At 47.3% G+C, this 25,576-nt stretch overlaps 1 protein-coding gene across 1 annotated transcript in view; it reads right to left on the bottom strand.

The window, feature by feature from the left end:
• RETREG1 (reticulophagy regulator 1) overlaps positions 1-25,576 on the bottom strand; it is a 302,227-nt gene that overhangs the window by 257,522 nt on the left and 19,129 nt on the right. The window contains exon 2 of the mRNA XM_029590332.1: positions 16,656-16,762. Coding sequence (XP_029446192.1) covers positions 16,656-16,762 — 107 coding nt within the window. The remainder of the gene's footprint in view (positions 1-16,655; positions 16,763-25,576) is intronic.

Genomic DNA, 25,576 nt, shown 5'->3' with positions numbered 1-25,576 from the left:
CAGATGTATTCCATGCAGTAAGAAAAGTGGAAGGAAAGCCAAACAATTTCTGGCATGGTTAAAAGGTGAGGTGAAAGAGGCTATTTTAGCTAAAAGATCTTCTTCAAAAGCTGAAAGAAGGATCCATCTGAAGAAAATAAGAAAAAGCGTAAACATTTGCAAGTTAAATGTAAAACATTAATAAGACAGGTTAAAAGAGAATTTGAAAAGAAGTTGGCCATAGAGGTAAAAACTCATCATAAAAACTTTTTTAAATATATCCGAATAAGGAAATCTGCGAGGGAGTCGGTTGGACTGTTAGGTGGTTGAGGAAAGACTAGATGAATTATTTTGCTTCTTTATTTACTGAGGAGGATGTTGGGGAAATACCCATTACAGAGACTGTTTTCAAGAGTGATGATTCTGTTGAACTGACCTGATGTTAAATCTGGAAGATGTAGTAGGCCAGATGAGAAACTGAAGAGTAACAAATCACCTGGGCCGGATGGTATACATCCCAGGGTTCTGAAAGAACTGAAAAATAATATTTCAGTCCTATTACAAGTAATTTGTAACCTATCATTAAAATCATCTGTTGTACCTGAAGACAATGTAACCCTGATATATAAAGAAGGCCTCCAAAGGTGATCTGGGAAACTATAAACCGGTGAGCCTGACTTCAGTGCCGGGAAAAATTGTGGAAACTGTTATAAAAGAATAAAATCACAGAACATATAGATAGGCATAATCTAATGGGACACAGCCTGCATGGATTTGGATTTACCCAAGGGAGGTCTTGCTTCACAAATCTGCTACATTTTTTGAAGGTGTGAATAAGCATGTGGATAAAGGTGAACTTGTAGATGTGGTGTATTTGAATTTTCAGAAGGCATTTGACAAAGTCCCTCATGAGAGGCATCTAAGAAAACTAAAAAGTCATGGGATAGGAGAAGATGTCCTTTTATGGATTGCAAACTGGTTAAAAGATAATCCTACTCTGTTTTTTAAATGGTCTGTTTTCAGAATGGAAAAAAGGTAAACAGTGGAGTGGCTCAGGGACCTGTACTTGGACCGGTGCTTTTTAATATATTTATAAATGATCTAGAAAGGGGTACATCGCTTAGGGTTTTTTTTAGGCGATTAATAAATTTAAGTAAAAGATAAAAATTTAAGTAAGATCTGGAGGCTCTCATGGTGATCCTTCCGCATCTCCAAACAGGTTCTCACCAGTACAGGGCAGGTTCATGAGCTTCTCCTGAACCTCCAGCCAGAGGTCAGACGCTTGAGCCATGCCATCCTGCAGGCCCCAATGCCTGCGGCTGCCACTCTAGCTGCCATCTCAACCACTTCATAGGTGGACCTCACCTTGTGTTTACCATACTCTAGGCCCTGCTGGACCACCACCTTAAAAGCGTCCTGTTGCTGTTGGGGCAGGTACTTTGACAACTCCTGAACCTGCTTCCACAGGTTTTGGTTGTACTGGGTCATGTACAGCTGATAGGAAGCAATACGGGTGATCAGCAAAGCACCCTGCTCTATGCTCCCAACCCAGGGGAGCGGAAGCGTGGGTGCGGGAACTCTTGGCCTTTTTCAGGGCAAATTCTACCACAACTGATTGATGTGGGAGCTGACGTTTCTCAAAACCCAAGGCCTGCTGTACCAAGTAGACTGCATCTGCCTTCCGACTGATCGGAGGAAGGCAGATCTGAAGACTCCTTAAATATATCATGAACAGGAACGGTCACCACCTCTTTTGTAGCATCAACAAATTGGAGGATTTCAAGTATTTTATGTCGAGCATCCTCCTCTGTCAGGAGTTGGAACAAGATAGCTTCTGCCATGGCCCGAACAAAGCCCGCAAATTTTATATCCTCCGGTGGGGACCGGTGCTTCTCTTCTGGAGGAGCTGGGACTGAAGGAAGATCCCCGAGTCATCCGAAAACTACTCCGAGGTCTTGTGTCCCCCCCCCCCCCACGGGTCTTATGGGGCATCCTCCTCACTAATGGATGGATTTTAAAAACCCGGCTTGCATAAATCCCGGGGTTTACGTGCGCCGGACCAATTTTCAAACGGGCCCGGGCATGTGCGTAAACCCCGGTACATGAATAAGTGCCGGGCCCAGGGCTGGAGGCAGCCGGCCATTTGCTGCTGTGCTGGGGAAGTGTGCGCTGGCACCCTGCCGGCGTACACAAATTGCTACTGCTCCTGTTGAGGAGCAAAAGGTAAAAAAAAAAAAAAAGCGAGGGTTAGATAGCGGAAGAGAAGTTAAGTAGGGGATAGGGAACTGGGGAAGGCCAGGATGCATCGCCGCACGAAAATTGCATAATTCCCCCCCGTGTGCGCGGCCGATTTTATAACATGCATGTGCAGGTTATAAAATTGTTGCATCGGTTTAAAAATCTACCCCTAAGGTCCCCTGGAGGCCATCATGGAGAGTCCCTGCTCAGGCCTCTCTGTTTTGGCATCAAGGGCACAGAGACCCCTAAAGGTCTGAGAATGGACCGGACAACACTGGACGCAGTACCAATGACTCCGATGGTGCTGCAGGCCTCAGCGATTTATCCTCCTCAGAGGAACCCACGATGGGAATTGCCCTGATGGAGGAGGCATCGGTGGCTGCTGGGGCATTGATGGACACCCAGAGGACTGGCAACTGCTTTGTAGGCAAGACGCCCAGGAGGACATTGAGGTGATCCAGCAGCGGTGCCAACATTGAAGGTGCAGGCTCCAACACCGGTGGGAGCACCGGCAGCTCGATGCCCTGAAGCTTGGAGCACCGCCAGCTGCACCCTGCGGTCCAGCTCCTCCTGGAAGTCCACCGAAGACGGAACGGACTGAGGAGGAGGTGAAGGTATAACCAGAACTCCTTCTGAGCCCAGAGGGAGCTCGGTGCCCGGCACCAGTATCTGTGGGGAATGCCTGGGACTCCTTGGTTCAATGGAGGTCGATGCCTTCTCTCCGCGGGGTTGCTTCGGTGGCATCACAGCAGGTGCCAGTGCTAATGGCAACCGGTGACAATGCTTCCAAGGTTTCCCACAGTGCTTGGCCTGGTCTTTCCCCGGCGCCGAGGTGGACTGAGATGACTCCAATGTCTTGGAGCACAACGATGGCCTATCTTCTGTACCTCTTTCCCGAGAGGGCCCTGGAGGGGGAGTGGAAAGCAAAGGCACCATGTCAATAAGCTCCCTGCAGCTTTTTGGTGTCAATGCCCCCTAAGCCGGAGTCAATGGATTAGATTTCCTGGAACCGAAAAGTTTTTCCATTTTATCTAACTGGGCGCGACGACCCTTGGGCGACATTTGATCACAAAAACTACACCCCCAGATGTTGTGCAATGCCCCCAGGCAGAGGACGCAAACCTCATGCGGATCTGTGAGAGACATGGTCCACGGGCATTGGGGCATCAGCAAAAACCCGACGCCATTCAAAAAAGATCTGGCGAGAGGTCGATGACTGGCAGTCACTGAAGGAGTGACACTACTGGGAATCGACCACACAGAAGAGCAAAAAAAAAAAACAACTTACCAGGCTGCTCTGAGAGGAACCAACTAAAGAAGAGGGATCCGGTGTAGAAAAACAGTCGAAAAACTGAAGAAAAAGAGCAGAGCTCCACAAGTATGAGGCAAAAGCTCCGTAGAAAAGAAGAGACTGAAGAGGGAACCCGCGTGGACGCATTGATAGTGGCATGCTGGGCATGCTCAGTGAGCCAATCAAAGTTCTAGAAACTCTGACATAAGTTTTCCGTGCCGGGTTCCATCCGATGATGTCACCCATGTGTGAGGACTACCATCCTGCTTGCCCTAAGAGAAAATCAGTATTGAGACTTAGTATCTGAGTGTGTGCTGTAGGAGCCTTCAGCCTGACATAAAATACAAAAATAATGCCCACTGCTTCTCTGAAAGAAGCAAAAAGACTACGAGCAAATACTGTGTCTTTTTTGAAAGCCTCTTCTGCTGTGCTGTATACTATTCTTTCTGACAAAACGAATGCATCTAGGTGTTTGCTGTTCTTTAAGCATGCTGTATTTCAAATATCTCTAGGTTTTAATATATACCTAATTTATAACACAAGATTATATTTCCGACAAATAGTCACTCTGAGTGAATTTTTTTCAGGCTCACACAGGAACTGATGTTTGGCAGCAACTGCTCCAACGTCGGTATCTTGAGTAAAACTCATAAAAAAGAAACTGCCACTAATAAATAAATGCAATAATGTGACTTCACTAAAGTGTGTTTAAAAGGAGCAACACATCTTTTTAACTGATGGAATTAGGGCTTGGAACGTGAGGATCATCTGGCACCATTCTGAACTTAGTGCAGCCGGAGCTGGGGGGGGGGGGGGGGGGGGGGGGGGGGTCATTTTCTCCCACCTCTTGCCAGCTTTCTGAAAGAGAACTTCCAAGGTTAAAGGCTGAGTCTGGAGAAGGATAGAAGTAAAGAGAGGCAGTCTTTGGTCTGCGGGGGTCATCGACCAGCTGCAGGAGTCACTTCTCGGCAGAATGGAGGACTTGAATGCAGACTGGGGTTTCTGAGACATAAGCTTATTTTCAGTATGGCATCCTACTTAAATCTAGCCAGCTACAGTATGTTAATTTGAGTACATTTTCAATCACACTCTAGATGTGCATGCTACTGAACATCAAGCCCCAGCAACATCCTCTCACTAGATTACATTTTCTGAGGCTAGACAAACTGAGTTCCGAGAATTGGAAGCAATGTTTTACCCTGCACTGTTATGTTACCCCAAATTCCCCTTGCACTGAATTAATCCTGTTAAGAGCTATAGTTATACCTATTGGGTCCATTTCAGAGGGATCATGGGTCACTGACAAGATATCCACCACTGGAAAGCCCCTGCTGTGCTGAGAAAATGGCTGGATACACTTTGACAATAACATTTTCAAACTATAATAGCTTTTTTTTTTTTAAAGTCACAAAATTCCCTTATACCCAAAGAGGTGAACCCCCCTTTGTCAGTGAATAGGCTAATGCTTCAGTAACTTTCACAGGGCTTACCTCCTGCTCCAATAAACATTTACACAGAATGTTTCAGTATATTGGGATTAATAGCCAAAGAAACAGTGAATATGGCAGCAGAGGAGGCCCAGAGAGTCCAGCTAGTCTGCTCAGTTTACTTTCTCTTTCAATATCACATAATCAAACTTCTGAGTACTGTGCTTAATCTATACAACTAATGCTAGTTTAGCTGCAAGCAACTGCAGACAGTGGGGTCTAGGTAACGAATTTTAGAGTGCATCTTAATGCACAGAGGCTTTACCGTGCATGTTAAAGGGGAACAGAAAGGGAGGTCAAACCCTTCTTAATTTAGTAGAGTTCTTTGAAGGTGTGAACAAATATGGGGGCAAACGTAAGCCAGTTAGCACAGTGCAGGAGTGGCCAACTCCAGTCTGAGAGCCACACACAGGCCTGGTTTTCAGGATATCCACAATAAATATGCATGCAGAGATTTGTATGCACTGCCTCCATTGTATGCAGATCTATCTCATGCAGAACCATTATGGATATCCTGTAAACCAAGCCTGTGTGTGTCTGTCTTGAGGACCAGAAGTTGGCCACCCTAAACATAATGTATTTGCATTTTGGTCCATGAGAAAGTCCTTCATAGAGGAAACTGATAAGAAATGAGGACAGGAAGAACTGCCTTACTGTATTCAGGCACCTGGTAAAATGCTGGTGTTGAATCTGTCGGTCCTAGTCGGCTTCACCCCGTTTGCCTCACCTTGTTCACGGCTCCTCCCGCTTACCTTGGGAAAATGGCTACCGCCGCATCTGTAAGCCGCCCTCTCCGGCGTCCCCGGAATGGCTATGGTGCTGCCTCCCACCATGCTCCTCCCAAGAGCCTAGACGTGGGTGCGCATGCCACCCACGTCTTTATTCCAGCATTGGCGCGAACCTCGGGGGCATCCCCCTCAAGTGACGTCACGCCATCCGGGTATATAGTCTGTATTCGATTGCTAGCTCACTGAGTTAGCAAAGACTCGGATTCGTCCTGTCTAAGCTACTCTGCCCCTTCCGTGCTACCGCTGGAAGCTCTCTCTCTGCCCTTCAGGGTATTGACTAACTTGGGTACCCGCTCCTCGGGGGCCCTCTGCTTTATTTCAGGTGCCTTACAGGGATCAGGTACTCGCTCCTCGAGGGCCTGCTCTCCCTGCCTCGGTGCCTGTATCCATCTACTTCAGCCTGGTGGAATCGCATACCTACAGCTACCATCTAGTGAGTAATCTAACTCTCAGTCTGTCTTCTCCACAGCATTGACTTACTGGGAAACCTACACCAGAATTCCCCTATACCAACGGGGTGAGAAGGGTCCCCTCTGCCAAGGGTCCCGAGACTGCTACATCCAGACTACCTCACTACTGCCCTCTGGTGGTATACCTCAAGCTGTACAATAAAAGATCTCATTCTGTGTTTGTGCGTCCTGAGTCTAGCCCAGTACTGTGGCTCCCCACGGGGCCCCTCCCCGTGGGCGTGGTCACCTGCCACAGTACCCAAAAATCCACCCAAACACCGCTTAACCATAACAGCTGGACACAAAGAGAATGACTAAATGGTCAGTCTTCCCAATGGGAAAAGGAAACTAGTGAAGTGCCTCAGAGATCTGTACTGGGACCAGTGTTTAAATTTATCTATAAATAATCTCGAAAAGGGAACGATGAGTAAGGTGATCAAATTTGTAGATGACACAAAATTACTCAAAGTTGTTAAAATAGCAGCAGGTTGTGAGGAATGACAGAAGGAACCTGTGAGACTAGGAGACTGAACAAATGAATGGCACATGAAATTTAATGCAGAAAAGTGCACACCCATAGGGTAAAATAATCCTAATTACAAAAATACAACGCTGGGTTCTACACTGGGAGTCACTAACCAGGAAAAGACTCTGGAGCCCTTGTCGACAATACATTGAAATCCAATGCTCAATGTGCAGCGGTCGAAAAAAGCAAAACAGAATGATAGGAATAACCTGAAAAGGAATGGAGAATAAAAACAGAAAATATCAGACTGCCTCCGAATCATGTCATGATGCAACCACATCTTGTGTGCAGTTCTGGTCGCATCTCAAGAAAGCCACAGAGGAACTAGAAAAGGTGCAGAGGAGGGCGACAAAAATTATAAAGGAGGTGGAACATTTCTCCTATGATGAAAGGCTACGCAGGTTAGGGCTCTTCAGCTTGGAAAAGAGACGGCTGAGAGGGAGCATGATGGAAGCTTATAAAATCATGTAGGGTGGAATGGATAAACAAAAGACGGTTACTTCCTCTTTCAAATAATGCTAAAACAAGGGGGACACTCCACGAAACTAACTACCAACAGATTCAAAACAGACTGTTGAAAGTACTTTTTCACTCAGCTCACATTCAAGCTGTGGAATCTGTTGCCAGAGGTTGTGATCAAGGTAACTAGCATAGCAGGTTTTAAAGGTGGTTTGGACAAGTTCCATAATATTATTAGCCTGGGAATGAGTAATAAAGATCAGATCTACTCTTTGGGATCTACCTGGTACTCCTTAAATATCTGGATTAGCCACTGTCAAGACACAGGATTCTGGGCTCGATGGACATGGAAATTTTTGAAAGTAATTTTCATAGAATTACATGGGGGTTGCGCACATGAAATTAGCATATACAGCTTGTACACCCATATATGCTATTTTATAATTCGAGTGCTGCATATACTTGCAGTATCACGTGTAAATATGAATGGGGAGAAAAGGGGGCGGCTTAGAGGCATTCTGTGGGGAGGGAACGGTTTCAGAAGTACAGGCACAAATTGTTATTTTATAAGTCGTCTATACCCATGCATTTCTGAGCTTGTCCGAACACTTTTACACCTGCTGATTGACTCACACAACTGAAATCAGGACTTGTATTTGTCTTAGTCTTTCTGGGAGATACGACGCAGACCTTCAGATACCTGAAAGGAATTAACGATGTGCAAAAATCAAATCTTTTTCGATAGACAGGAAGCTGCAAAACTAGGGGGGGTCACAATAAGAAATTCCAAGGGGAAGATGCAAAAACAAAGTCAGGAAATATTTCTTCAAGGAGAGGGTGGTGAATGCATGGAATTCTCTCCCGGAAGAGGTGGTGAAGACGAGAACTGTAAAGGAATTCAAAAGGGCATGGGATAAACACCGCAGATCCCTGGAGGCTAGAGAATGGAAACAAACAAATAGGGTAACTTTACTATTATACCTAAAGTTTACATTTCTGCTTCGGGGCAGCCTGCATGAAGCAGCAATTGTTAGTTCCCTTAAATGAAAAAAAAAAAAAAAAAAAAAAAACTTGCCGGGCAAATTAGATGGGCCATTTTCGACTTTAACTGCCGTCATTCACTATGGGGCTGATGCAATAAACCGTGCCCAGCCTGGCATGTGTTTTGGGCACCCTAGACTAGCACCCAATGCAGTAAAGAGATCAGCGTGTTCAAACGCACACCCTAATAAACGTGAACCAGACGGCGCCCAATGCATGCAAATTCCATTTAGATGAGGACATCAACTATTACCGCGTGATGCAGTACAGCACCTGGAGCCCAACACACATTTTTCAACGCGGGGAATTTAACTCCATCTCCAGAGATGGAGTAAAGTTAACGCGCTGTCAATGGCTCATGATAAGCATTACAAAACATGGTCCTCTGTGTTGTGATACATGTGGTGTCCTCCTTAATATCATCCCGGCTTCGAATTCACTGCTTGCGGTGGCGAAAAACAAATGTATATTGATTTGCTCAAAAAGCAGCGCATGTATCTTATGACCACACAACTTAGACGCCCGTAGCAATGGGTGCCTGATTTAATAAACTGCACCAATAAAAATAAAAATCGGCACCTCAGCAAAATAACCAAAAGAAGAGCGATCAAAATGGACGCTCGTATTGAGCACCCGTTGCAATTGTGGGCGCCCGATGCAATAACCTCTTTTGAGAGCCAGAGCCGCATATTTCTTCCCTAGCGCTCCCTGTTTTATGCTGCATCTCATTTAAATACTGTATCAGGAGGAAAAGGCATGTGGCTGCGCGACCTGTAGGAAAAACGGGCGCTCAATACGAATGCCCATTTTCAGCATGCGTCTTACTGCATCGGCCCCTATGTTACTACGTAGCTGGTGGGAGCTCAGGGTGAAGTGCTGGAGGGCCTGGATGAACTGATGGAGTGATTCCAAGTACACAAGCAAGTAAGCATTTTCAGAAGCAATGTATGCACACAATTTCAAGTATTCCTGCCTCTGTCTTTACTTCTGGGTTATTACACATCAATTTTTACAATTAGCATGCTTGCAAAATATTAAACATGTTTTTTTTTTTTTAATATTTAGAGAACATATGCTTGCATCTGCATTACAAATGTGTTTGCTCGTACTGAAACAGATGCATTACTTTCAGAGCAGAAATACATGGTATTTTATAAACTGTGCGGTTCCCGCCAAATATATCTTATCAGACAAAAACAGTGACATCACCAAGGCTCTTCGAGCACTGCTTATAATGTACATTTGGCGAGAACCGCACAAGTTATATGCCAATTGGAGAAATTACTTACCTGATAATTTCGTTTTCCTTAGTGTAGACAGATGGCCTCAGGACCAATGGGTATAGTGTACTCCTGATAGCAGTTGGAGACGGATCAGATTTCAATCTGACGTCAGCCCTACTACATATACCCCTGCAGGAAATGCAGCTCTTCAGTATTCTCCTCGAAAAGCATTGTGGATATATGCATGACTGAATAATTTGAATAACTTGATTAACTTTATAACTTGGTTAACTTAATTAATTGAACCGGTTGAATTGACTATAGCTGGAGACCGCCAGTGCCCTCAACCGAGAAACGTCGACACCCAGTAGGATGGGTGTCCTAGATGAAGGAAAGCATGGCTTACCCGTGAATCACTTGCTCCCAGGGACGTCCCCCGAGAATTCCATCAGTAATGGCAGCCGTGGGTGGGATGCTGAGTCCATCTGTCTACACTAAGGAAAACGAAATTATCAGGTAAGTAATTTCTCCATTTCCTAGCGTGTAGCAGATGAACTCAGGACCAATGGGATGTATAAAAGCTACTCCCGAACTGGGTGGGAGGCTGCCCGTGACCCACTTATTACTGCCCTTGCAAATGCTGTGTCCTCCTGAGCCTGAACATCCAGGCGGTAAAACCTGGAGAAGGTGTGGATGGAGGACCATGTCGCCGCCCTGCAAATCTCGGCAGGTGACAGCATCTTGGTTTCTGCCCAGGACACTGCCTGGGCTCTAGCGGAATGGGCCTAGACTTGTAAAGGCGGTGGCTTGCCTGCTTCTACGTAGGCCGCCTTGATGACTTCTTTGATCCAGCGGGCTATGGTCGCTCGCGAGGCCGCTTCCCCTTGCTTCTTCCCGCTGTGAAGGACAAATAGATGGTCCGTCTTTCGTACGGATTCCGACCTTTCCAGGTATCGGACTAGGAGCCTGCTGACGATGAGATGGCGTAGACTTCGAGCCTCTTCTGAATTCTTATGCTCATCTGGCGATGGTAGCGAGATGGTTTGGTTGAGATGGAAGTGAGACACCACTTTGAGGAGGAACGACGGAACTGTGCGTAACTGGATGGTTCCCGGGGTGAGTCTGAGGAACGGCTCTCGACAAGACAGTGCTTGTAGCTCGGATATACGACGGGCCGAACAGACTGCCAGCAGGAAGGCTGTCTTCAGTGTTAATAGTCGGAGAGACAGGCCACAGAGAGGTCTGAAGGAGGTTCCTGCTAGGAAATCTAAGACCAGGTTGAGGTTCCAAAGAGGCACCGGCCACTTCAGGGGTGGTGGGATCTGCTTGACTCCTTTCAGAAAGGGGGAGACATCGAGGTGTGAGGCTATGCTGCCGCTCTTGCTCTTGGTTCCGTAGCATGACAATGCGGCCACCTGTACCTTGATGGAGTTGAGAGACAATCCCTTCTGTAGGCCGTTCTGCAGGTATTCCAAAATCGCAGGAATTTTGACTGAGTGTGGTATGAGGTCGCGGTCCTCGTACCAGGCTTCGAATACTCTCCAAATCCTTATGTATGTTAGGGATGTGGAGAACTTGCGTGCTCGGAGTAGGGTGTCAATTACCGCCCCTAGTATCCGCTCTTCCTTAGGCGAGTCCTCTCAATGGCCAGACTGTAAGAGAATCGAGCTGGATCCTCGTGGAGGATCGGTCCCTGCTGGAGCAGGTCTCTGTGTGGAGGTAGCGGAAGGGGGCTCCCTGCCAGCTGTCTTCGCATGTCTGCGTACCACGGTCTTATTGGCCAGTCCGGGGCCACTAGAAGTACTGGTCCCCTGTGGTGTTCTATCTTGTGGATGATTGCGCCCAATAGGGGCCACAGCGGGAAGGCATATAACAGTCTTCTGTGGCCAGGTCTGTACCAGGGTATCGATTCCCTAGGACTGGGGTACCCGCCTGCGGCTGAAGAAACTGGGTACTTGGGCATTGGACCGGTTTGCCAGGAGGTCCATGGTTGGTGTTCCCCAACGATTTACTATCAATTGGAATACTGTGGTAGACAGCCTCCATTCTCCTGGGTCTAGACTTTCTCTGCTGAGGTAGTCCGCAGCAACGTTGTCTTTCCCGGTGATGTGGACGGCCGAGATCTCTTGAAGATTCACTTCCGCCCATGACATTAGGAAGTCTATTTCCAGAGACACCTGTTGGCTTCTGGTTCCTCCCTGACGGTTGATGTAGGCCACTGTTGTGGCGTTGTCTGACATTACTCTGACCGCTTTATCTCAGAGTCTGTGACCGAACCTTAGGCAGGCTACTCTGACTGCCTGGGCTTCTAGGCAATTGATGTTCCATCCCGACTCTTCTTTGATCCATTGCCCTTGGGCGGTTAGCTCCTGGCAGTGTGCTCCCCATCCTTGTAGGCTGACATCTGTGGTGAGTAGGATCCAGGTTGGTGAGGATAGTCTCGTTCCCTGGCTCAGATGGGCTTCTTGTTGCCACCATCGTAGTCGGACCCAAACTCTGTCCGGGAGCAGAAGACGTACGGTGTAGTTCTGGGACAGTGGATACCATCGTGATAGTAGTGAGCGTTGTAGTGGTCTCATGTGAGCTCGTGCCCATGGCACTACTTCCAGTGTGGATGCCATGAGGCCGAGGACTTGTAGGTAATCCCACGCTGTGGGGCGAAGATTGCTCAACAGGGTTCGTAACTGGGTCATCAGTTTTGATCTCCTTGTCGGTGTCAGGATGACCTTGTCTTGTTTGGTGTCAAACCGGACTCCCAAGTATTCTAGAGATTGGGAGGGCTGCAGGCAGCTCTTGTTTGTGTTAACCACCCACCCGAGGCTCTCCAGTAGAGTTTTGACTCTGTTGGTTGCCTGGTGGCTTTCCTCTGGGGATTTTGCCCTGATCAGCCAATAGTCTAGATAAGGGTGTACGCGGATTCCTTCCTTCCTCAGTGTTGCTGCCACCACCACTATGATCTTGGTGAACGTATGGGGTGAAAGGTAGTGCCCGGAACTGGTAGTGACGGTCCAGGATCAAGAAGTGTAGAAAATGCTGATGCTCTTGATGGATCGGATTGTGTAGGTAGGCTTCCAATAGATCCAGGGATGTAAGGAACTCTCCCGGTTGTATCGCCCTTATTACCGAGCGTAGGGTTTCCATGCGGAAGCGAGGAATCTTCAGGTGACGGTTGACTGCCTTGATGTCCAGGATGGGTCTGAACATTCCTTCTTTCTTGGGGACAATAAAATAGATGGAATAACGTCCAGTATTTATTTGTTGTGGAGGCACCGGTGTTATAGCCTCTAAGGCTAGCAATCAGGTCAGTGTAGCTTCCACTGCCATCCTCTTGGAAGGGTCATGGCAGGGAGATTCCACAAACTTGTCCGGAGGGAAGTGGTGAAAATCCAGGTAATATCCCTCTCGAATGATGGATAGGACCCACTTGTCCGAAGTTATCTCGACCCATCTTTGGTAGAATAGGGCAAGTCTGTCCCCCTATCGCTTCTTCCTTTAGACGGGTTGGCTGATTTTCATTGTGGGGTGCGGCTGGGGCCTGAGCCCGAGCTGGCTCCCCTTTTGTTGTGCTTGTTCCGAAAGGACTGGCTCCGGCCTGCAGGGCGGGCCGCTTGATACGTGCTTCTATATGGGTTGAAGCGCTGTGATCCTCTGCCCCTGGAGGTTCGGGGGAAGGATCGCTGGTTTCTCTTATTCCTGTCCTCTGGTAGCAGCGGCAGTGGGGACTCGCCCCATTTGTTGGCTAGTTTCTCTAGTTTGCTTCCAAACAGGAGTGTTTCCTTGAAAGGCATCCTTGTGAGTCTCGTTTTGGAGGATACATCGGCTGACCAGTTTCAGAGCCAGATTTGTCTTCTGGCTGCCACGGCGGATGACACTCCTCTAGCTGCAGTGCATACCAGATCAGAAGCGGCGTCCGCGAGGAATGATACTGCTGGTTCCAGGGCCTCCCCAGGAGTGTGTTGTTCCTGGTCTGTGCTAAGCAGGCACGTGTCACCACGGCACAGCAGGCCACGATCTGTAAAGACATAGCAGAGACATCAAAGGACTGTTTGAGGATAGATTCCAGATGTCTGTCTTGAGCATCCTTGAGTGCTGCTCCTCCTTCCACCGGGATAGTAGTGCGCTTAGAGACCGCGCAGACCATGGCATCCACTTTCGGACATGCCAGGAGATCTTTGGCGGCTGGGTCCAGAGGGTACATGGCTGCCAGAGCCTGGCCCCCTTTGAACGTAGTTTCTGGGGCATCCCATTCCAGGTCAATTAGTTGCTGGACGGCTTGTAATAGTGGGAAATGGCGGGAGGTCTGACGGAGTCCCTCTAGTAGTGGGTTCGTCTTAGGTTCCCCCGAGGCACTTGTGCCCGGGATAGCAAGCTATTTTAAGCTGTATGTGACCAGGTCTGGAAGCTCGTCCTTGGTGAAGAAGCGTCTCATGGTTCGGTGGGGCTCTGTCCCCGGAGGGAGTTCCCCTTCCTCCAGGGGTTCTGAATCCTCATCCGAGTTGTCCTTGTCCCCGAAGGTGGAGCTTCTGGGCGGTGGGATCACTTCCCTGGGCATAGAGGGTCCCGGGATGTTGAGGTCCTCTGGTGGAGCCTGTGGCCGTATTATATGAGGCCCCAGTTGCACGTGGACGAAGGTATGCAGATCTTTGAAGAATTCCACCCAGGAGATAGATGCTGGATCTAGACTAAGGGGCGCCGTGTCCCTGGGGAGCCCCGTTTGAGGGGGGGGGGTCCCGCTGTGCAATGCTAGGTCCGGCATACTGCTCGAGAGGCTGGAACCGGCTGGGGAGGGCCATGAGTTGGATCCCCTAGGGCCTCTTCGCATTGTATACACAGGGCCGTTGCCTCCTCATGCTGTGCAGCTCTAATGTGGCATGCTGGGCAAAGGCCCTGAGCTTTGAGTTTCTTTTCCAGTGGTGCCATGGCTTGTGCACGTAAGATACAGTTGTGCTCTCCAGTGCGTCGAAGTTGTGCGCTTAGGTTTGGTGCACGCTAAGGAGATGTGCGTGCTGTTATGCGCACAGATCGAAGTTATGTGCCCAGCACAGTAAGCGTGTGGCTATGCGCGTCGCTTGTGCGCACGGTACTTGGGCGCGCGACGTTGTGCGCACAAGGTATTTGTGCGCACGGCTCGCCTCTGTGCGCACGGATTGGAATGGCAGACAGGGCGGCGAACAGATCAAAATGGTGACAGCGACCACGCGGACAATATGGCGACCACCTCGGAGGGTCTCCATGTGGGAGGACCCTTGGATCTGACCAGGGTCTAGCCCTGCTAGGGCAGATCAACCCGGTGGCACTGGTGCCAGCTGACGACCTGTGCGATTCCTTGAGCTTCGGAGACCGGAGACTTTTAAATAGATTTCTACCTTACCTTGTCTCTGCACTTCCCGGTCTCGTTCCGGGCGGTCTCCAGCTGCGGGGGGAGAGGGAAAATACCTTCACCACCGCGCTCAAAGTTGCACCCGCTGCCTCTCAGCCTTACCCGATGTCAGGGGCTAGGTCCCCGCCGAGGGTTGGCCGCCGGACCGAGGCTTACCTCCGAGGGATCGTGGAAATCACATCGGGAATTCTCAACTGGGGGAGGGACCCAATGGGTGTCACCGCAGGAGAGCGGGGCTCGTCTGTAGAGGTAAGATTTCTTCTTATTTTGGTTTTCTTTGGTAAAATTACTCTAACGCTGTGCGAGCATGCATAGAGTCCCTACTAAAGAGCTGCACTTCCTGCAGGGGTATATGTACTAGGGCTGACGTCAGATTGAAATCTGATCCATCTCCAACTGCTATCAGGAGTACACTATACCCATTGGTCCTGAGTCCATCTGCTACATGCTAGGAAATATAAAAATTCATGTGGTATAGAAACGAATCATCTTCAAGGCACTGGCAGGATCCTCAGGATCACTGCAGTCCTTACCATGGTTGCACTGGTCAATGAGCACGGCTGGCATTTAAACATATGTCCGTGAACAAACAGCCTTTTTCGTATGGGGCCCAGCACTCTTCCATGGTTAGTCACAGAATCAGGAAGCTCCCCCTAGCCACAATTAACTAGCCATTGGGCTTCCTGCAGTCCTTTCTTCCCCTCCTCTCCTTTGTGGAAAAAAAAAACATGTTGGCAACAGCTAGACAGAGGAGATATGGAGAAGCAGGAGAGAGAAGGGTAATAGACAACATACTGCTTCCCTTTCTGGCTATACTGTTATACGAATTTGGAGCTAAAACTACTCATGGTTTTCTGGTTGCACTTTAAGCATTGTGGGGACTGCATGCCCTTGGAACTGCTAGTACGCAGGTGCTTTACAAACTGTAATGTCAGCATCCAAATGTCTTATCAGTAAAATGTTGTAAAATTGCTTCAAGCTGCTGACAGATGTGATGACATGTATATTAAAAAAAAAAAATACTGATGCAATTTAGGATGGCCTGCTGTAAAAAGTACAAGCACTGTGAGAGCTGCCATGAATATGGCTCGAGGTTTACTCCTGTGCCAGGTGTCTTCTCATCCGGATGTCAGCTTTCTGCTCTCCTGGAAAGCTCCCAATTCTTCCCTTTGCACTGATGAGGAATCCCCACGTGCCAGGCTTGGCTGAAAGTCAGCAGGAGCCAAGAGACCACCAGAGACCGTTGAGCATGTCAGTTTGGCATGCTCAGGCTACTTAGCTCCCTCTCATTGAGAAACATGGTCATGCTGCTAATCCAATGCATTTTCAGCCTTCCGAGCACAAGAATACTGCAACCATGCTACTAGGGACATTTTTTTTTTTTTTACCGCACTCACACTAAATCTTGTAGCATTGCTCATTTAAAGTGGCTTTTAACAGGCAAGTAAAAAATTTTTTCCAAGCCCATACTAAACTTTTTTTTTATTTTCAGCATGAGCTGTATTCCATAGCCCCCAGTATGTATAATGAACTAAATAAAGCAGATTTGTTTTTCTTCTGTGAGAGATGAGAGAGAACTGAGAAGGTGTGCCGTCTGAAGTGCTGCCATGTACTTTGAAGATATACATTTTGAAAACTAAATTTTCACTCTTGGATAGGATGATGAATATATTACTCAGAAAGAGAAGTTTTAAATGTAACACTTCAAATAACAAGCTGGTTACATGAGGAAGACCAATACATGTGGCACAGCATCATACTCACATCAGACATTGGAAGGTTGCACTGCCTTACCTCTTATCCTGGACAGAACCAAATCCCTCATCATCTGCACAAACACAAGCCCCAGCAAAGCCAGAGAAATCAGATGATAAACTCTGCAGGAGGTCAGCACAAGAAACCTACGACAGCAAAACAAAAGAAATATATATACTCTACTCAGTGCCAGAAGATACAAGATGCATTTTTCTCACGGGAACTGCAAAGGAAAGATAGGTCAAACAATGACCTTGCTGTTGTTATCTTGGAGGAGGTTTATAAGAACATAAAACTAGTAATCCAGAAACACATAGCAGAGGGCCAACGTGCACCCCAAATTTTTTTTTTTCTTTTTCTGGCCCAGTAGTTTTGTCCTATTCCTTTGATGTTACAGTTAAATTGGAACTGGCCTTTATTGGGCTACGGAACCATGAGCTTTCAATCACATCTACCCAGGGATTTTTTTTTTACCCCCTATTGTAAAATCCCATTTTTAGATTATTTGCAACGGTCCTCTGCAGGAAGCCACGTGTGTGGCAGGACCCCTGCCAGAACCCTGCAGTCAGGATGGGTCAGTCTTGCACAGTGACTTCAACTCTTTCTGTTCAGGGGCTGCGAGTGCTACCTCCTCAGCATCCCCAGCCCCCCCCCCCCCCCAGTGACTGGAAGATCCACCCCCCCCTGGAATCGAATCCAGGTCCCTCCGCATGGCGGTGTGCAGGACGACTACCGAGTCAGCCCTAGGCACTCCTACTCTAACAGAAAAAGCTTCAATGCAGAATTTTGTTTTCACAAAGGAAAAAAAAGAAAAGTTATTCCCCCCGCTGAATTTCAGACAACACAGAATTTCCCATTAAGGGCTCTGGGTTCTTTGCAGGTTTGAAGCAGGGACATATGAAAGTCATTACAACCTGCAAAAAGTCCAGTTTTCTCCAGGAGCATTACAGCTACAGGAAGCCCTTTGGGGACAGAGAATTAACTACAGTACCTGAACGTAATCCGCTTTGAAGTACTGAAAAGCGGAAAATAAATACAATTAAACTCTGCCTGCCAAATGTGCAGAATACACAGCGCAAGGCTTACAGTCTCAGTTTCATCTGTGCTCTTACAGGAATTGAATGACTCTTGTGGACTGCAGTGGGTATAAGAGCAACCTGTTCATAAACTGTCAGTTCATATCCCACCCAGACTGGCAGTGACTTGAAAAGACAGACAGACAGACAGACAGAGGGCAGGGCCGGTGCAAGGGTTAAAATTAGGCGCCCTAGGCAAACTTTCTGTCTTGCTCCCGCCCCCCTCCCCACCCCCAGTCCAGGCCCCAGCTCCGGTCCTGACCTCATTCACTCAGATACTTAGGTTCCTTGACTCATTTGCACACGCAGCCTTACACAGGCTCCCTCCCTCTCTTTCACTAAAAACCATTGCTCTCTCATATAAACACACACACACACACACAATGCCGCACATGCCCCGCCAAGGCTCTGCTTCTCTCGGCCATGAGTGCGATGGGCTCCGCTTGCGGCACCACACTGCTGCTCTTTGCTGCCCCCTAATGGCTGGCGCTCTAGGCGACCTCCTAGTTCACCCATTGGGACGCACCAGCCCTGACAGAGGTGGGAAAGGGACTAGAACTCGCACGTGCCAAGAGTTCAGTGCTTTAACCCCAGCCATCTGCAAGAGCAAGGTCACACAGAGAATTTTCAGTTCCTTCTTTACGCTGTAGAAACAGAGTTTATCACCTAAAGTGATGTAAGAGCAAATCTTGCCGCTTCACTTCCCTTCACTAGGTAGATAATCTTATTGACTTCCAACTAGGCAGAATAGGAAGTTGCCCAGCAGCACTCAGTAGTGTTCTCAACCCAGGTCATCGGGGCACATCTAGGCTCCACTGTATGCAACTCTCTCTCTCTCATGCATATTCATTGTGGATACCCTGACTGGTTAGGTGTGCTCCGAGAAATGGGTTGAGAATCCCTGGCTTAAAGGGACGCATCCTCCATGGGCTGAAGGGGAGAAGGAAGATGCGGCTGGACCCTCTCTAAAGATCTGCCATAATAAAAAGGTGCACTGCTTCCTCTATTCCAGCCACACTTTCTAAGCAGTAGCATCCCTTAAAGGGGGCTTGCGAGCCAGCAGCGCTAGGCTACAAAGCAGAATTAGCGATAGCCTGCCCCTGCACCCTACGGGTGCAATGGGACACCACCACTCAGGAGTGTGCCACCGAGACAGAGGAGACATGCCATGAGAAAAGGGGGTGTCGTTCTCCCCTCACCCAACCATCATGCCCAGCTCCTGTTTCCCCCATCCCCCACAAGGGCACCCAAGAGGCAGATATAGCTCTGATGTGGATAGGCTGATACAGTAAGTGCCTGGGGCAGCTGATGAAGCGTGTGCTGTCCCGATCACTCTACCTAGGCAATGAGGGTCATTAAAGACAGCCCATTTCTACACTCGTTAGCGATTTACTGCACTGAAGCTGGTCAGAACCTGGTTGTTTTGCTATGGGATCTCCAACGAAGGACAAGTTGCGAAAGAAACAAGACCCACTCTTCACGCCAACCTTCACTCACGAAGAAGATGGAGTGCGCTAGGCTAACCACAGAGGTTCTGTTTCTTTTTTTGCATTTAACATTTCCTTTGCAGGTTTTTCTTTCTAGCTATAGATTTTGTTAAATAAAGGTTCTTGCGTGAAGAATCATTTAGAATATGGACTGTGACTAAATTATCCCACCCTCCCAACCAGCTGTTTTACTTATACAGAGTTTAGAGAATTACACATTCAAAATATAAGTACCAGTCCTGAATTCTGAGAGATTACAGGGTACAATATAGATTACATCACGTCATTCTTTTTTTCACTGATTTTCATGCGTCACGTTCGCGCTAACTCTCTCCATCTATTTTCATCACAGCAAACCATAGAACCTTCTTTGCCTTGCCTGCATGTCCTTACTAGATTGTAACGTTCACCGAGAAGGGACTGTCTCTTATGTGCCTGTACAGAATGTAGTAATATAGAGAAAAACTGCCACCAGACACCTTCTACTAGCCTAAAAGAGACAAAAAGATGGTCACCAATCCCCTGAGCCCAACAGAGAAAAAGAGAGGACCTCACACTGGAGCCTGAGAGAGAGAGAGACTGCCACCAGACACCCCAGCCTAGGAGAGACAGCCACAATTCTCTACAGTCTGAGGCTTCCACTAGACCCTGAGAGACAGAAAGAGTGTGACCAGACACTCGAACATGAGAGATAAGAGACTGCCAAGAGACAACCCCTAGAGAGAGATAAAGAAATACTTTTACCAGACCCCTCAGACAGACAGACTGATTTCATTGATAGTCATATTGATAGTCGTAAGAAATCCAACCAAAATATGTCTAAAGCAGCCCAGTAATGGTAAGATAGGAAATATGAAAGCATAAAATGAGAAAACTAAAACCTGAAGCCCAGAAAGCCCCTCAGAGAAGATTTATGCAGCATCCCCCAGGCACATGCTGAGGATTATAAAATAACCTTCATATAAAATAAAACAGCATACATGGACAAAACACTGTCTGAAATTAAAGAGGCCACAGATAAGAATTCTTTGTGGAAGGTGAAAAAAAAAAAGGGAATTAAATTGTAACAATCTAGAAAAGTAAAATCTAGACTGAGCACCTCCAGCATCTTTGCACAGAGATCAAACCTGAAGATCTTAAACAAGACCAAAACACACACTCAAGCAAAACTAAACCTGCTGGAAAATGTAATCAAGGATTGCATTACCAAAACACCATTATTTATTTTATTTCCACATAAAACGCCATAAGACGCCCATAAAGCAATTTAAGAAATCGAGGAATGCCTTCAGCAACAGGCTTCTAAGAAGACACTGAGGTAACCTGCATGGAGCGGCAGTTCTGACCCTAACAGCCATGGTAAGATGGCACGGGGATTGTAAGAAGGCTGGGGTAATCTGCATGGAATGACCATGGTTAAAACCCAGACTTCAGTAAGCATGAGGAGGCCAAATGCTCTGGACAATGGCCTTCCTGCTTTTGGTGGCTGTGCGGATCGCTAGAAAGTTTAGTGCTAACACACGGAGGAGAAGCTGGGTGTTGGGTTAAGTGCTGGCCTTTTGAGTATCAAAGAGGGAGATAATTAGGCCTGACACGGCCTAAAAGTAGAGGTGGTGGAACCCAGCACTTAACAGATGCTCAACATGTTTGAGACTGATACTACGAGCAGTAGAGGGCGTGGGGAGAATTGGTGTTGGTTTGAGTACAGGCGTTGTATGCTTATTTAACCAGAACAGAAGAATTTCAGCTGGGCAGGATGGGTAAGTCAATCTGGTCTTTTTCTGCTATCATCAACTGTAACTATGTCACACGATACTAAAACTTACGCCAAGAGAAGCATGTGGCGCCAACAGGACACTACATGAGATAGTCCTGGGGGAATTCTGCGCAACTGCGGAATGCAGAATCTCCCCTTTACCCTGCAGATACCAGGCCACACCGTCGCTCTGAACACTATCACAGGCAGGGTCATGGCAATAATCAATAATGGCTCCGCGAGCCTGCTGGAAGAGAAAGGACACGATCCCCAGAAGCATAACATGGATCAGGCTCGCAGGAGGCAGTGCAGCTGTGCTAATAGCCTAGCTCTGCGAGTCTGGCTGAAGCCCGTAGCTGGGAAGTCTCCGGGCAGGGAGAAAGAACATGACTCTCTATATATCTACCACTGTAAGAGGGGCACTTTGAACTCAGGGTGCATTGGGCGGTGTTACATTGGTCTGCCTAGGGCACTACAGACCCAGTGCAAAGAAAGCACTGGCAAGATCCAATCCTCCAGATGTAAGAAGATAGGATCCTCATAGGGCTTGGATCTCACCATCTATCTCTCTTTCTCTCTGATGGTAAACCAAAGTTTGCATTCCTGGTGATAAAGGCCCAAGAAGTGTCCAAAATCCAAAAATCTCTTCTTTCTGAGTGGGCAAGAACTGGTGGCAAAAGAATTCCAAAACAGCCAGAACAAAACTCACTCCAAAACATAAAACTCTCAATTCTTCTCTGGCAGGTCCCAGTTGTCCCTGCTTAGCTGAGCAGCAGGGAATCACAGCCACCTCTCCTTGGCTTCCTAAGGCAGAGGTGAAAATCCTCCCTAGGCAGGTGCAGACAGAAGGTCAAATTCTTGTTGCAAATTGTTGAAAGATTTAAACTCCAAGCCAACCACAGTTAAGCATACTACCTGAAAGAAATGGTCTGGTGTTCCCATTTCTATTGCAACCTTGAAAAAAACATTCAGAGTCACGAAGAGGACGGATTCTCAAATGAAGAAGGTAAACATTCTCTGTACAGTTTGATACTTTCTGCCAGAAGATAATCACTAGCGGGCCGATACAGTAAAGTCCGCGGGAGAGCAGACGAACACCTGCTCTTCCGGCACACGCACCGGCCCTTCGCCGGTGTGCGCGATTCTCTATTTAAATTAGGTGACACGGTAGATCCGGGTAAAAGGAGCGGCGGCTGTCAGCGGGTTTGACAGCAGACGCTCAATTTTGCCGGCGTCGGTTCTCGAGCCCGCTGACAGCTACAGGCTCGGAAACCGGACGCCAGCAAAATTGAGCGTCCAGTTTTCGGCCCGACAGCCGCAGGCCGAATTCAAATTTTATTTTTTTTTTACTTTTCGGGACCTCTGACTTAATATCGCCATGATATTAAGTCGGAGGGTGAACAGAAAAGCAGTTTTTACTGCTTTTCTGTGCACTTTCCCAGCACCGGAAGAAATTAGCGCCAACCTTTGGGTCAGCGCTATTTCTGAAAGTAAAATGTGCGGCTTGGCTGCACATTTTACTTTCTGTATCCCGCGCGCATACCTAATAGGGCCATCAACATGCATTTGCATGTTGAGGGCGCTATTAGGTGCCGCGGGTTAGACGCGCGTTTTCCTCCCCTTACTAAATAAGGGGTAAGGGAAAACGCGCGTCCAAGAGCAGGCTAACAGTGCGCTCCGTTGGAGCGCACTGTACTGTATCGGCCTGTAAGTGAGAGAAATATGAAGGCTCTTTGTTTTCTGTACTATTATTTAAATAAAAATACTAGATTGCACAGACATGCAGAATGATAATTTGCAAAAAAAAAAAAAATTATCTTATTTTGACAAATGTGCAGAATTTAGAAAATGTGTGCGTAGGTTTTTTAATTTTTTGGTGCAGAATTCCCTCAGGAGTAATGAGATGCTCAAACACAGCAGTGTATAAGTTCAAGAAACGCTAGTAAAAATGATTAAACCTGATTCTTCTTTGTGGTAATTCCCCTGAGACATGATCAGAGGTCAATCACATCAATCAATAAACATGGGGATATTACTAACCCAAATTAATTGTAAAGGGATTTATGTCAGCAGCAATAAACTGTTCCGTATTATCCTCAACAAAAAAAGTACCTCAGTTCTTAATGAGTCAAGCTGCTGTCAGACTAAGCGCCCTTCTCAAGCACTGAACATCTTTACCTTACTGATACTAATTAATATGTATGCAACACACCTCCTTTAGGAAATATTTGCATACTTTATTCACTTTTTAAGCACTTTTGATTCTATTTTGCACCCTGGTCTTAACCTTAAAATATTTCTAACTGTAATCAGAGTGGGGATGGGCATGAAATATAATTAAATCGACATCTTCATCCATTAGCTGTAAAGTAAGCACCGTGCTGACAGACAGCCCGAAGCAGGTGTCAGGAGTAAGATATGGATGCAGTCGCAGTCCCACCCTCTTAACACCTACATCAATGATCTCCCCAATCTATTGGACAGATGCTCGGCACCACGGCAGAAACTAAGCAACTCAAAGATCAAATGCTGGCTGTATGCAAATGATCTGGTCATGTTATCCCAAAACTATACAGAATGAGAGAGAACCCCAACAGAAAGCTTGCACTTCTAGTTCTATAAACAAGCACTTTCAGGCCACAGAAGACTACAATTTTCCTCAATACTGTGCAGAAATAATATTCACTTTGACAAAATGTATGCATGTACTGAGAGAGAGAGGCACCAGCAAGGCCTCACAGAAGAGACTCAAAAATGTGTTAGGAAATTTGTACCAAGAGTAAAAAGGGTGCCCCTGATGTGGATTTCGGAAACTAGGGCCTAAAACAGGGGTGACCAACTCCAGTCCTTAAGAGCCACTAACAGATTTGGTTTTCAGGATATCTACAAAGAATGTGCACAAGCTATATTTGCATAAAATGTAGGCAGGCATGCAGCTCTCTCATGATTGTTCACTATGGATATCTGGAAAACCAGATTCATTTGCAGCCCTTGAGTTCCAGGGTTGGCCACTCCTGGCCTAGAACAGGGATGAGCACATTTTTTGAGCCCTCCCAAGATGGAACAGAGACAGAGACACATACCTAAGTGAATCACTGGGCAGTCACACTGCCAGACAGTCAGGGGCTTTAAGCTGCCATTTTGTTCCTCTTCAAGCTGCTGAAAGGAGTACTACACATGGGCACAGAGAGGCAGACACCCCATTCCCAGATGGGCACAGAGGGAAACAAATATCTTATGCCCACACAAATATAGACACCCTTCACTCAGACTGACAAGACAGCAAAGCAGATACCCAGATAGACAGACACACAGACAGTTACCCATACCCAGAGAGACACACACGCCACACACAGGCACAGATATTCCTCAGAGAGACAGAAATCCAACAGCCAGACAGGCACAGAGACCCATAGATACCTCACCTAGATAGAAGACAGATACACACACACACACAGCACAGACAGACGCAGAGAGAGGCAAAGACACAACGAGCACATCACCAACATATAGGTCACACACACAAGCCAAAGCAAACTAAATACAGACATACACTCCACACCACACCCAGACACATAGGCCAAACATCACAATGAAAGCCAGCCAAGATCTCCATCTCACCCTGCCCAACTTTTTTATTTTACTGTTTTCAGAAATGTTTCCTATTTTTCTCTCTAATTTTTTTTTATTTTTATTTTTTTTAGTTTTCATGTTTATTTCTCAGGTTTGGATTTGCTTATTTAAACTCTTTCAATATTTTTTGCCTTTATGCTCTCTTCTCCACCTCATTCTCTGGCCTCTTTGCCCAATCTCATCCCCAGCCTCACGTCTATCCCCCCCCCCCCCCCCCCCGGGTAGGCAACAGCTGTGACCTCTCTCTCTCTCTCTCTGGGTAGGAACCCGGCGGCAGCAGACACACTCTCCCCCACCGGGCTGAGGCCGGAGGGTGGCAGCTCTTCCTGGTTCTGGACCACCACGGCGACTCTTCCCGGGTCCCAGTTCTACCGCAGAAGAAGCAGCTTCCCACCTGGGCCCAAGGCGACAAGAGCAGCTCTTCTGCCTGGGCCCACGGAAAGAGACGCCTGGCTAAGCCGTGGCGGCAATGCTTAACGACGACGACGTCGCTGTGTTCTGGCAGCTCCCTCCCTCCTGAGCTTGCAGTGTCTCAGCTGCACCGAGACTCGACGGTGTGGCCATCTTTTTTCTTCCCTGATTGGGCAGCCAGTGTGCCCCCGCCCCCACCCTTCAGGTTTGTTCACCCCTGATCTAGAACACGGGTAATATTTCTTACTTGAGAGGTGCAGGTTGAAAAAACGAGATAGCAGGACTGCTATAGATGCCCATACAAACTAACACACTAGCCGAACACGTCCCCTTCAATCACACATTTATTTATTTATTTAACATGTTTTTTTATATACCGACATTCGTAGGGACACATCATATCGGTTTACATATAACATTAATGCAGCGTTAAATAGCTTTACAGGAAATACGAGTTAACATGAAAATATGGAGAAAGCGAACATAACAAGGAAATGGTAGTTAACAATTTATAAGAGCATTGAGTACAAATGGTAAAGAGTTCTATATAAACCAGGGAAACACATAATAATATAACAGGTAAATGGATGGAGGGGA

The sequence above is a fragment of the Rhinatrema bivittatum genome, chromosome 2 (assembly GCF_901001135.1).
Source record: "Rhinatrema bivittatum chromosome 2, aRhiBiv1.1, whole genome shotgun sequence".
Lineage (NCBI taxonomy): Eukaryota > Metazoa > Chordata > Amphibia > Gymnophiona > Rhinatrematidae > Rhinatrema > Rhinatrema bivittatum.
This window is presented reverse-complemented; position numbering and strand designations above follow the sequence as displayed.